This window comes from Diadema antillarum, unplaced genomic scaffold, assembly GCF_040938485.1.
Source record: "Diadema antillarum isolate AM-2024a unplaced genomic scaffold, OU_Dant_1.0 scf00000120, whole genome shotgun sequence".
Taxonomy (NCBI): domain Eukaryota; kingdom Metazoa; phylum Echinodermata; class Echinoidea; order Diadematoida; family Diadematidae; genus Diadema; species Diadema antillarum.
Window position 1 is genome coordinate 1,125,081 of NW_027271009.1, and position 13,640 is coordinate 1,138,720.

At 38.9% G+C, this 13,640-nt stretch overlaps 1 protein-coding gene across 1 annotated transcript; it reads left to right on the forward strand.

Annotated features, from left to right (window-relative positions):
- The first annotated feature begins 761 nt into the window (after positions 1-761).
- Positions 762-10,959, forward strand: LOC139720039 (uncharacterized protein C20orf96-like). The gene is made up of 10 exons (XM_071631414.1): positions 762-814; positions 3,830-4,028; positions 4,398-4,617; positions 5,248-5,302; positions 5,970-6,014; positions 6,564-6,663; positions 7,813-7,970; positions 8,526-8,693; positions 10,194-10,336; positions 10,899-10,959. Exons 2-10 carry the CDS (start codon positions 3,845-3,847, stop codon positions 10,957-10,959), a joined length of 1,134 nt encoding a protein of 377 aa, XP_071487515.1. The 5' UTR covers positions 762-814; positions 3,830-3,844.
- Positions 10,960-13,640: the final 2,681 nt, after the last annotated feature.

Sequence of the window (13,640 nt, forward strand, 5' to 3'; positions counted from 1 at the left end):
TAAAAAGCTTTATACATATACCAATGTCATTTATGGCAAAAAGCTTCTTACATCTACCAACTTAGCGACATGATTATAGACTTTTGCATATTAAAATGCAACTCGAACAAAAGTTCATCACTGAATAAAAAGCGAGGTATCTTCCGTCATTATGCCCAATAATTACCAAGTACATGTATGACTATTGTATCCATGACGAATATCCCTGTTGTGCGTGTAAAGACCGTGTGTGAATGTGTGCATCGGGGTGGGGGAAGGGGAGGAAGGGATCCCGGGAAGGGATGGGGGGGGGGGGGGGGGGAGGGGAGAAGGCGATATAATGTCAAATATTTATTACGGAAAAAACCCAGATGTCCGATTACTAGTACTTGTACTGAGTATCTATCTCTCAGGGTGATTTGCGCATGACTGTTGTACACATTGCAATGCTCGGTCGCTGACAGTGCCGTATATTAATATACGGCACTGCTCGCTGACGGTATCCCTATGCCTAAACATAGCGACTATTTCTTGCATAAATATCTGCTCTACCAGTACATGTACCTATTTTGGTGCATTAAAATGTCTTATTTGTGTTAAGTGTGTTTTCAAGGTATCGGTTGCTTCACTATGATCAGGAGAAGTAGTATTACCACAGCTTTTAAAAAGTAATTGTTTTTATCACGCCACAGGGGAACGATTTTCCTTTTTTTCTTCTTTGCTCTGGTGGGACACTATTATTCTAGCGCTAACTTCAGTTAAATTATGCCCTGCGTCTATTTCATAGCAACAACAATCGGGCGAATGAGACGAAAAGAGTAGGACACAAGCTAAGGTAATGGAATTTTCACATTGTTTCACGAGAACAGTCATGTAGACTGATGCAGATCCCCTAATATAATCAACGTAATCTTTTTGTGTTAACCTTGTCCTTCTATTCAGTCGCCATAATGTTGCTTCGCAACGTCGTTTGTACAAAATAAGTGTAGATAGTCCCATACGTGTAATATTGTGTTATCTTAGCAGTGACCATATCCATGGTAGTTGTACAAATTGCAAATGCAATACAGTTGTAGTCTTATGCATGCATGTATCTTGACCGACAAGTCTGTCTAATTCCGCGAAAAACTTCTCATTTATAATGATGACATTTGCTGAGCGAAAAACTGACCCAGCAAATGTCATTATTAATTATGAATGAGAAGTTTTTCGCGGAATTAGACAGACTAGACTAGATAGTCGGTCAAGCATATCTAGCCTAGACTAGTTCTAGGTCTAGAGTAAAATATCCCGTTTGCGGCAGTTTAAGCATTGTTAAGGGTTTTTCCAACTTGTAAACAAATCAGGCAAATTATTTTCAACCATTTCATATATCATAGACAGGATTATTCATTAACGCGATTGTTTTCATAAAAGAAATTTACCATTGACCAACGCAGTTTTCATGATTTACCAGGGCAAAACCCGGCACAATTTTTGCCGATAAGGGCGATATGCGACGTACTATTTCTGCTTGCGGCACGACGTACAATCCCTATGCAATACGCGCGTGCTCCTCGATCTTTAGCTGAACGCCTTCACATGTCTCGCGAACATTGCGTACGCGCCAATTCCCATTGCGAAAGCACGTGAAAATAGCGGGCGCACATGCATTGGCCGCAAACAAGATCGCAATTCTGGCGATGTTGTTGATGTCTATCTCGTGTTTTTCTGAATTTTTTCGATGGTAACATCCACTTTCCGAACAAAAATGGCGGCCCACATCGGCTCGCGAAAGTTCTATTTTATGTGAGGATATGTTTTCAAAATCCATGAGCATCGGGAAAACGGCAAAAAATCAAGTTTCTTGGACCATTATTTCTTAATTGTTATGTTAAGAAGTACCGAAAATTCTATTTTGGATGCGATATGTTGTCATTTAGGTGAGAAAATTTCACTTTCGTCAGAGATCGTGCCCATTTTATCACTTGGTTTTTGTTGATTGCTAGTGTGTTAGTCTATGTGTAGTGTGCATGTAACAGTGCAATGCTGTGTTTAGCGGTATATTATCGTGTATGTTGTACCTGCCGCGAACGGCTGCACGGCCGCTTACTGCCGCAGTTACTCTATATCATGTGCGATGTGGCTGTGAATGTGGGGTGTGTGACGGAGACTTCACTGCCTTATCACTGATGCCAATTACTGATAGTAATTTAATTCAGTCGCACACCTGATATGCAGTGTAGAGCTATACGTCTTGATTGCCGCATATTTGTCCGTTCGTTAAAGATTTCTGTCTTTCTGAGCTTGAGAGGGCAAAATTAAATTGTGACTAGTGGAGGGTCTAACGCTTGGTGCACTTCTAACCGCAGCAGCGACCCCAACACGTATTACTGGTTACAGCGCCCCGCGCCAGGGTTAGTGCACTCCCTGCTGAAGTTAGTGAGCCTTTCGCCTTAGCATTGTCAAGTGATGCTGGCCTTAAACTGCCATGAACCACAGGACAATGGCAGCTGTTTTGCTCTTGGCAGGTCTTGGTGGTAATTTGTTCACAGGTTTCACCTAAGTTTGTTACTGGTGGATGTAATTACCACCACGACCCGCCAAGAGCAAAACAGCCCCCATTGTCCTGAAACATGTAAAAATACTATTCATGTCATTTGAATGATCAAAGAGTATCGTTTTTGGGGTCATGCCTTCTGCTCCTAAACTCCAAGATTGCCTATAGAGTAGAGACCTAGCTACTACTAGCTTGATACTAATGGGTGGGGGGGGGGGGGGGGAGGGGGAGGGGAGGAGGCGTCGTACTTCACTGGGCTAAGACCTTATTCATTTTTTCCATTTCAATGTATAGTATTTTCCTGTGTTTTATGTACAATTTCAAGCAGTTCATTATTTTACTTCATTTAAAGATTCTGTTCACTTAGTCATGTACATGTACATGCATTCTATTTACCATTGTAATCTGGGGGCTTTACCAGGGATGCCAAGTTCAAAAAATTTTTATGAGTGAGATTTTCGTGACTCAACGTCTTGATGCGCGCGCCAGAGCGAGAGTGTGGGAGGGGATAGTAGGGAGCTTTTTCAATTTTTAGCTCTTAATGGTGTGATCAGGTGCACACTTAAGTGACTATTTTTTAGTTATTTTGAAAGACAAAAGGGAAATATACCTTCAATTGCAACTATCACTTTAATCCAATTGAGCTATGTTCATTATTAATAGGCCCAAGTTGCAGATTTCACCCAATGCGTGAGAAAAATGGGTGCTATGCGTGAGATCGTGAGACAACGGACCCTAAATGCTTGAGTCTCACGCAGAATGCGTGAGACTTGGTAGCTCTGCTTTACACCTTTTCAAGCTATCGCTTTTTGTAGTCCCCGTTCTCCTCATCAATATTTCTTTTTTTTTTGTCATGTTGATCTCACAATGTATTTGTTTTTATGATGATTGAGATGAATAAACGAATTGGATAAACGAATTGAATTGAATTGAATTGAATTGAATTGAATAATGATAGAGTCAGAGTTGCATTGCTGATCAGAGACATGTCTAGACAGAGGCATCTGACCTTACACAGCAGTACTTTGGCAATTTGGTAAACTAGAGTTAAAGAAGATAGAACAGGGTCTAACACTGGATGTAAACTTGCATATAATGTGTACTAACCAAGCCCAACAAGGATATTAAAGTGAAGACAAAATGCCAAAAGTGTCACTGTTTGGAAATTTGCTGCTATAGAAATAGATTATGATATGATTCAGTGACAAGGGTAAAAATATTTAATAAGCATATTTGTAAACGGCCTGTTGGTATTTATGTTATTTTGACATCTGATTTTTATTCCTTCATATATTATCTCTGATGTAAAAGACAACAGAAGAGGTAATGGCAGCGGATTTCCAACATCCAGCCCCACATGGGGATGCAGCGGTATCGATCCCTGACGGCAAGCAGCTGGGGATGAAGCACTCTGATTACGACCAGTGGCAACGCAAGGGGAAGAGTAGGCAGGACACAACCAGGGGCTTCGATGATGGAACAAGCAGTTCAGCAGGCAAAACAGACTCAAGTGAGTCACCTTTCTTTTCATTATGCCTCCGCCAGGAAGTGTAGCTGGAGGCATTATGTTTTTGAATTGTCTGTCTGTAATCAATTTTGTGGACAGCGTAACTAAAAAAACGTTTGAGGTGTTCTAATGAAACTTGGCATGTCTATGTATGAGTGGGTGAAGTTGTGCCTACTGAAGATATTTTTTTCCCCTAAAACCTTAGATAACTTACACAATGAAGCTGTTGAAATTTACACACTGCTGAGGTGTGTACACGAGATATTCTGGATATTCAGTAATAGATACTGCAATGAAGAGAATTATTTCAGTCTTGGCAATAATCTATGGCTCTCAAAAAATCTAAAATCTTATCCTTTCCATCTCATTTAGTCCTGGACTTCTCCAAGCTGTCCATCCAGCTCAAGTCGAGTTCAAAGTTCAACGTAGGGCCAGCGTGCAATCACAAACACGGCAGGGCGAAGAGCGCTGGTCCGGAGGGCGAGGAGGAGAAGCACGCTAGGGAGAGACAGAAGGAGGTCAACGTCCTTGGTCTGCTCATCGTAGCGAGGAAGAAGGCACTGGAGCGATACAAGCTGAGAGAAGAGACACTGTATCCTTTGATAGCTTACTGTCAGAGACTCGTGGCTGGCTCAAGAATTTTCAGAAAAAGCAAAGCAAAGCAAAAAGTAGAGCAAGTTGACAAACATGCCATACTTGTACCACATTCAAACATTAAAAAAGTATGTGGCAGATAATAATAATACTCTTAGCTTATTGCAAACTGTTGCAAAAATTATTTTTGTTTTTAAGGAATATGAGAAAATGCCAGATTAAACTCCATGAATATGAATTGCACATGCACAGGACTGTATAAAAATTATCTTCCACGTGATATTTTTATTAAGTGGATAGATTTTAACATCTGATTACAAAATGAAAATTGTGACCTTTTAGAAGTAGAGAAGCAAAACCTGCATCGCCATGGTAACAGCACATTTTGGCCTCAGGATCACAGAAAATGTTTGCAGATCAAACTACTTTTCAATTTTTTTTTAAAAGATTCAAACAAAATATGGCACATATGTTGAGCTCAACAAATATAACACGGTGACCTTTCTTTTAGCTCTTGTATTCTGAACAGGACATAACAGTAAGGGTAGCTGTATATCTAAAGCAGTTTATGTATTGTATCATGTAATTTATATATTAAATTCCTTAATTGCCTGTTATGCACATCCAGATTGAATGAAAACTCGAAGCTGAGATTAGAGATTGAGAGCAGTGAGAAAGATGTGGTAAGATGTCAGAACTAGATGCCACTAACTATTAATGAAAGTTGTTATGACTTTACGAGATATACTAGTATCTTAGTCTTTCTCACGTTTTTTTGAGTGATAGATCTAATATGACATTTGCCCCACCAAGAATCTATTGATGATAAATGCTTGATTATAAAAGTAAAATATGAATAGAAATCTGCACGGAACTTTAAAAAACTTCAATACTGTATTTGATAATGATTTCTTTGGAAAAAGTCATCGATTTAAAATTCTGTCAAGGAAGTAGTTCTGATGTGTACTCCTAGGCGATCTCAGTCTCAGATACTGATTACTACTTATTTCTAATCTGTACATGAAAATGATTTGGAGGACTTGGCATCTACTAACTTTACTCTAGCGAGAAGTTTGTGAAGTTTATGAACTATACTCATTGATGTTGATTTCTGATGAGATTAACATAATTATGTGTAAGTAATTCTATAATATAGGCAGTTTGAAGTTTGTGTATTCATGGACATCCTCATTCACCCATAAAGTCTTCGTAGGATTAATATGGAGGTGCCAAGTGACGTGTTTGCAAGTATATAGTATAATATCTTTAATGATATGCTTTATATTGCCAATCATGTTGATGATATTTCTGTTGCGATGAAAGCTGTTTTTTTTAATTTGTTTATTGTAGCATAGAGACGTCAAGGATCTTCTTCAGAAGTATGAAAGATACAGGGTAAGTTCTCCAATGTTTCAATAATTTATTTATGGAGATTTCAGTAAAGGGAGATCTTGAATGCTAAATACAAATCGTGTCAAACAAAAATAAAACCAAACCAAAAGAGAGAAGATGATGAAAGAAATATTTTGGAGAGAGGAAAGACTGAAGAATGAAGAAGGTAAGCAGAAATATGGATTGAGAGAAAGGAAGGCAAATATCGTATGACTGGATTACGTGCTACTAGAGAGTTGTGGATATGTACTGATATGCCCGAAAGTAGTAAATGGGAGTGAGATATTGCTTGTATGATTACTTATTTGCTCAGCATGCAGTAGGTATTTCAGGCTCTTTTTTTTTTTCCAAAGGGAATTTTGCTCTAAGAAAAAGTTTCTCTGACTGGAATGAATTAAATCAAATCATATGATCAGCAACTTTAGATACTTGGGATGAGTTTCAGTTGAGTTATATGTCTATAGTTAATGTCTGCAGTGAGTTTGAACTTTTAGTCTGTCAGGTGCAAAGTCGTTTCTCATGCATGCTATGTCAATTCTCTATTTCTTGCAGGGAGCTGTATCGACCTTGACAACAAAATTTGAGAAGCAGAAAGGGATGGCCAAAGGTGCACTCAAGCAAGTGGAAGACAAGATAACAGAAGATTTACAAGGTAATTGTTGACAGCATATATGTTCGAGGAGAGATTACCAACACAGCTATGAAGGATAAGGTTTTCAGTTAACAGGTGGTGGGAGCTTTGTGATCTCTTTCCAAATAGGGTGGGAGCATAGAAGAGAAATTTGAGCATTTTAGATGAGATCGCTTGCTCTTTGCAGTGCGAGGGCTTTAAGGATGTTTAAGCCTCCTGACAAGTGACCTTGCTCTACCAGGCAAGGAAATAGTCTCCAAATATTTCAGATGTTAAAACTCCTTGACTTTCAGAAAAAAAAAAAAGAGAATAAAATCTTTGTTTTGATATTTACATAATACTGTTGGGAAGTTGATATATTCTAATCCCCAAGTTGAATTATCCTTTGGGTTTATGCCAGGTTCAAGTGTGTGCTTGTGCACGTATGTCACACACAGAACAGTGCTTAAGCTTCTGACCATTTGAACATTGAGAATTACGGGTTTATGGGATGAAGACTGAACTTACACTAGGGCTTTCTATAGCTTAGTCGGTAGAGCACCGGGCTAGCTCTGGAGGTCTCGGGTTTGAATCCGGATGGAATCCCATTTTATTTGCTCATTTTTCCACTCATATATATTTTAATGGGATGATACAGTATTGGTGGAGATGATAATTGGGCTTGTAACTTTTTGCGAGATGCCAAGAAAACACTGTTGATATAGTACAGAGCGTACCATTTTAAGAAGAATTCAAAGTTTATTTGATGAAATTCGGGTTTGGAATGACTGAAACATCCAAAAACAAAGTAAAACAAAGCAATTGTAATAAAGTGTGGGTCCCACACTTTATTACAATCGCTCTTTTTTGGATATGTCAGCCATTTCAAAACCAATTTTCATCAAATAAATGTTGCATTCCTCATAGAATTACATGCTCTTTCATATTTCATAAGAGGTTTCTCATTATCTCACCAAAAAATGTTAGAAATCTGAAATTAGGTCTCAACCAAAACTATACGAGCCCTTTAACCTTGTATCAAAACATCATAAAAATGTTCTGGCATTTGAGAAAATGGGAAAAAGAAATCCAATGCCATTACAATATCCTGTTGAGTGGTTTGCTTTAAATGTGCACCCGTGTGTGGAAGACAACCTAACGGTGTGCATCTCTATCTCGCCCAAATGATAGCTCTCCAGAAGCAAGTGGATGATGTGGATGCCCTCCTCAAGGAACAGAAGAAGGAACTGGCAACCTTGACCAGCTACAAGGACAAGGAGTACCCTGTCCGTGCCATGAGGATCCGGGAGTTACAGAAGCAGATTAAGTACTTGGCCAAGGAATTCAAGGTAGGGAGAGAGATAAGGTTGCTGGACAAAGTTCTCTTACCTGTCACTTTCGTTCTTCCTGCAATGCTGTTTTTTTTTTTTTTTTTTTTTTTTTTACTTATTTACAGTAGATAGCAACTTTTGAAACTACATCGTAAAGTTGTTTCACAATTGAGGTTCATAAGCATACGATCATGTGCAAGGATACCAAAGAAAAAATTGTATCCTGAGATATTTCCGTTGCCCAGCAAATGAACTTTGTTGGTTTGACTAAGTTTTGTATTGTGTTGATATGTTTGTTTGTTTGTTTGTTTTTTACTCTGCAAAGAGTTTTTCATACCCCCACCACAAAGTGTCCCCCAAGGCATTATGTTTACAACTGTCTGCCCCTCCGTCTGTCCTTCCGTCCATCCTTCCATCCGTCCTTCCATCCTTCCGTCTGTCCTTCTTTGCATAATCAATTTTGTGGACAGCATAACTAAAAGACCAATTGAGATATCCTAATGAAACTTGGCATATATATTTTTGTGTGTGTGTGTGTGACGTGACTCTCTGTTTCTCATATTCACAATGCAGGCAGAGCAAGAAGAGCTAGAGAAGATCATCCAGGTGGAGACGGACAAGTATTCCAAGCACCGGGACGACCGTCTCCTGGAGATCCGGGCAGAGGCCACGGACAAGGCCCAGGACTTGATGCAGGAGGGTGTGAAGGACATGGCATTGCAGAACATCATTATGAAAAGGGTCAGTGGTCAGTTTGTAGAGGTCATGTGGTTTGGTGGCTTGCCCACTGTGCTTCCTGTGAGAAGATCAAGTGTTTGAACCCAGCTGCGATATTTGGATCCTTGAGCGTGATAGCTAGAAGACTCTTCTGACTTGGCTCATGTATTAGATAGGCGTATTGATAGTTGTGCACTTTGTAATACTGGTAACAGGGCTGTAGTATTAGTATCATATTTAAAACTGAAGAACTGCCCCTCTCTTGGTTTGAAGTAATAAAACCTCTTCTAGAGTAAAAATATCTTATATATTGATAATTTTACTTTGACACAATGGTACCAGCCCAATTGTAGTCTGTTTGGGGCTGGTCCAGGCATACTAGGCTAATGGTTTGACAGGGATATTTGTGATACAGATTATTTAGCTTTGTGTTACATGATAGGGGAAAAGCAAATATGGAGGATGTTTTCGTCCATTGTAGCGATGCTTTTTGTAATATACTGGTTTTTGTAAGAACATAGAACAAAATCTGAGTTAAGTGGTGAATTTATAAATGTATTACTGTGGTCAGGGAAAACCCGGAAGGCAACCAATCAGTAAAGACTATTCTTAGTAATATCAAATACCAAGTAAAAAGGGAGAAAGTAAGGACAAGTTAAAAGTCAGTTATTGGTAGTTATTCAGCATTAGTTCTTCAAAACAGCAGCAGGGTCATACAGTTCTGATGGATCTTGATTAGAAAAACTATTAGACTCAGGTTGTTTTACAACCTTTTATGTTGTCCAGAATGCTCTAAGATAGGAGAAATCAATGTTCTTGATATATTGTCTGCCTTTTGTCTGTGTGCAGATCAAAAAGGAGAAGTAGCCAAGCACTTGTCAAACTGTGCACTCTGGCGTAAGCAACATTACAGGCTGTCAGGGTTAACATAGTTAGGGCCTGTATACTGAAGATTAGAGGAAATTTGTTTCCTTGTTCACAGACAGTTAGTTTCAGTATATGTATGTTGATTTGTGAGAAATGAAAGTCAGGATGTGCCAGCTTACCAATAGAGAATTAGAAGGTCAAATCAAAGTCGTTGATGTTGTCCTTGTTCATGTCGTGTCATATGAGTTATCATGATACAGAAAACTTTCATTGATTGGGGAAAGATATATCATGACAATCCCAGCCTTCCAGCCGTTGCTGGACATGCCATTGACACCTGCCACAACACTGGGTGGGATGATGCCCACACAATATAAATTGACTCGGAAGCCCACTCTTTAGCCAAGAAAAGTCAAAGAAGTGATCTGGATCAGAAAGGCCTATCCTACTTTGAATAAGGAGTCTGGATATGCAGTCACTGTACTCTCATTGTCCATACTTAGTGATCCCAAAGCGTCACCAGAATAGGCGAGGAAGGTGTGACAACAGTCATTTTGGCGCGAGAGTGTTCACAGTAGTGGACGAAAGCTAGCTGGTCAAATATAAATGTCAGTTGAAGCTCAAAGTGATATGTCATGTGTGACGTTTGTGTGGCAGGAAATTGAAGAGCACATTGAGGAAAATGGAGAGCTAGATGTCTACATTAGGGAGTTGGCTGAAAAGGTCCAGGGTCTGAGTGTTGACCCCAAGACGGATGTCAGAAAACAGATGTTTCCCCACCTCTACCGTGAAGTCCCAAAGTGAGTAGCTAGCTACGTCTCGCAGCAACTGTTGCCAAAATATCTCCAGGGATGTTAAACTCTCATTTAGTCCTACATAGTTTCAGAGTCAACTAACACTCCATGTTCAAGTCGGTCCTATGAAAGAAGATTATACTCTAAATAAGTGGAAGGTGGAAAGGTCAAGGTTTCACAAACATTAGACAAGGTATACAAAAGCTGTGGAGTTCTGGACTTAAACAAGTTTTCACAAAACAGTTGTGGCAGTCACAACCATGTATACAAATTGGACAGTCTACGTCATAAAATACAGTCAGATTCAGTCCCTTTTGGCACAGAGATCCATTCTTTGTAAATATAAAGATACCATTACAGTGTCCTATCCAAATGGAGAATGCCTTTGGTCATTGAGGCCATTTCTGGTGTGTGATAAACTTTCTGAAGATTTGGCCAAATGTAATGTTCTTACTTAGTGCTCATTAGGATTTGTTGTCCCAGCTGTTATTGTAAATTGTACCACACCATGACGGCACTGACCAGTATGTTTGTTTGTTTGTTTATTTGTTTCTTTCTTGTCTTCTAGGTGCACTCCTGACATGGACATCGTGTTGGACATTCCCAGACATGATTGGCTACCGATATGACCCTTCTTCTCTCTCTTGTCTCATCTGTCCATAACAAGGGACAATCATCCGTTTGCGCATTATGAACTGTGAACCTACTGTATCCTCACTGTCTGTGATGATGTCGTAATTCAGTTTTAGGACAGTGTGTTTGTATTAGATGGGTATTGTTAGCTACATACATGTTAAGTGTCTGCAGTTGCCCTGTGTATGCAGTCTGTTGGCAGTCGTGTGACAGATGCAAAAGTCGTTCTTGTAGCAATAACCTTTCAACCATCCGTCCATCTTGCATTCAAGAAGTACCTCCAAAGAGACCAAACACATTGGGGAAGAAAATAAAAGATAAACTGCATTCTCTTGTCACAGTTGTGAATACTGCTATCATATTGGATGCTATGTTTAATCCTGATCTTTCCATTAAGCAGAGATGACTATTGGGATGTACATTTAAAAGACGTGCTACTTGTTGTAGATGATAAGCAATAGAAATCGTTATTTGTATCTTTTGTAGCTCAAGATGACTTGCGCTGTCTGAAATACGTATTTCGAGAATGTTGTAGAGCCTTCCTTGGACTAATGTTAGTCAAATTTAGTACATGGAAATAGAAAACCTAGCAAACATTTGCATACCAATTGTGATATTCAGCTATTCTATTCACGCAGAATTATGTTCGTGGGGTTTCCATTCGATTTTTGTGATTAGCAATGGAAGTTTTCTAAACGGGGATGTCTTGTGTTAGGATGTATTCCTGTGATATATCTATCATGCTTACAGGCTATTTTCACAAGCTTCTGAAAACATAGCAATAAAAGATGATGAAATTAGTTTGCTTGACTTAGTAATGTTACTATAAACATGGATGCCACAGGTGCTGACTTCAAGTTTCTGTAAATTTTTCACCTTATCATTGCTAATGTTACAATAGGTGCAGTACTGTAGGTGCACACTGAATGCATTCCACATGCAAAGACTTCAGATATTTCTTTGACACCCCCCTCATGCATGGCTCCCAAATCTGTAGCCATAACTCTTTATTCATCTACAGTTGATTTGGTAATTACACTCTCATACTTCATAGGAATTCTTGCAGTGCCGTAAATGTGTTTAGGCATTAGAGCTGAAATAGATCACAATTTTGAAGTCTATGTATTGAGAGATCCAGGGCGATTCAATCAGTCAGGGAAATATTGAAATCAGTTTCCTTTCATTCTCAATCACTTCTCATCACCTTGAAAGACAAAGAACTCTTCAAACAATCTCTTCAACGTACCATAGTGGCGCACTCTGGTGAGAGAAATCAAAGCCATCTGCCTATCCTTTGTAGCAGCTGAAATGTGTTGTGTCCACTCTTTGTGTGGTCAGAGTGCATTGTTTATTTCAAACATGCCCAAGAGACTACAGTAGCACATCAAGGCTCATGTGTACTGTCACTTTGAGCATAAAGCTCATCCCTTGTTGTCCTGTAGGGAGGCAGAGCCCAAACCTAGCAGCGGTTTCAAGATGCTGCACATTAAACTTGATTCTATTGTACAATCTAGGGATTTTTAAAAGTCTGTAAAATCAAACAAACACTTTCAGTGAACAGTTCATACAAGTCAAATGACTGTATACAAATACTTAAAAAAAAAATGATTTACAGTTCTTTCAGGGGCATGACTTATCTACTCTTTACTCAATACCTCTCTGTGTTTGGGCTGAGATGTTTTCCAGAATTGCCAAGGGAAATGTAAAAGTCATAGTCTAATTCACAATATCTCGCCAAGAAAGAAGAAGAAGAGAGGGAGAGAGAAATAGATGCTGGCAGTCTGGCACCTTTGACTATACTTTATGTCTTTCATCTCTCGACAGTGCCTAACTGCCTCACATTAAGTAATAACAATTCCACGTACATATGTACTTTGTTTCTCTTTTCTTGTCTGTCTCCCTTTTTTTAGAGGGTGGATGTTTCATAATGTTCTATACAGGTAAACACTTTTATTATAAGCTTGCTTACAATGAGATACTGCTTTTTACGAGGTGAATTAGACAGTCCACATTGTCAGTGACTGTATTCAGCTCCTTGTTCAGTGCGTTTACAAGGTACCGCTTAAAGCAAGGCAGTTAAAATCAGTGGTGCCAGTGACCACTTTATTGAAGGGTTTCCTTGTACAGAGTTGGTCTCATGCTAACTATATCTAAGGCACAATAGCATCATGTTTATTCATGCGAATTTATGATTTACCATAGTTTCAGAGAGATGAGGTAGAAGAGCCAAATACTGTATGTGTTGTACAATATGGCATTCTTTTGAGGAATGGCATTTGCAAAAGATTTTGAAGATTTTACAAAGCAATGTTTAAAATATTATGATGTGATTTACACTTGTCAGCTGTTTAGAAATTTTGTCCAGATGTTATCCTTCCAGTTTTAATAATGTTTTGTCTTTCAGATACAAAAATGTTGTATAACTGACATTTTTTTGCCAAGAATTTGTCTCATTGATATATTGCATCAATCCTTCCACTATTTCAAAGTCTGCTACAGTTTTGTTGATAATATTTCATACTTGATATTTGGTTACACTTAACGACCTCTGATCCTATTATTGAACTAGCAGTAAAAAACAGAAAACATTGAAATCTGTTGACCGTGTACACCACAGGTATGGGTATACAGATCAATGCATCCACTGTCAGGGGCGAATACAGGAATTCTGTAAGGG

Excerpts from the sequence above, each read along its gene's own strand:
- LOC139720039 (XM_071631414.1), top strand. The coding sequence starts at position 3,845 with ATGGCAGCGGATTTCCAACATCCAGCCCCACATGGGGATGCAGCGGTA. Across the intron at positions 4,029-4,397 it reads AGCAGGCAAAACAGACTCAA|TCCTGGACTTCTCCAAGCTG; the intron begins GTGAGTCACCTT and ends CATCTCATTTAG. Across the intron at positions 6,664-7,812 it reads GATAACAGAAGATTTACAAG|CTCTCCAGAAGCAAGTGGAT; the intron begins GTAATTGTTGAC and ends CCCAAATGATAG.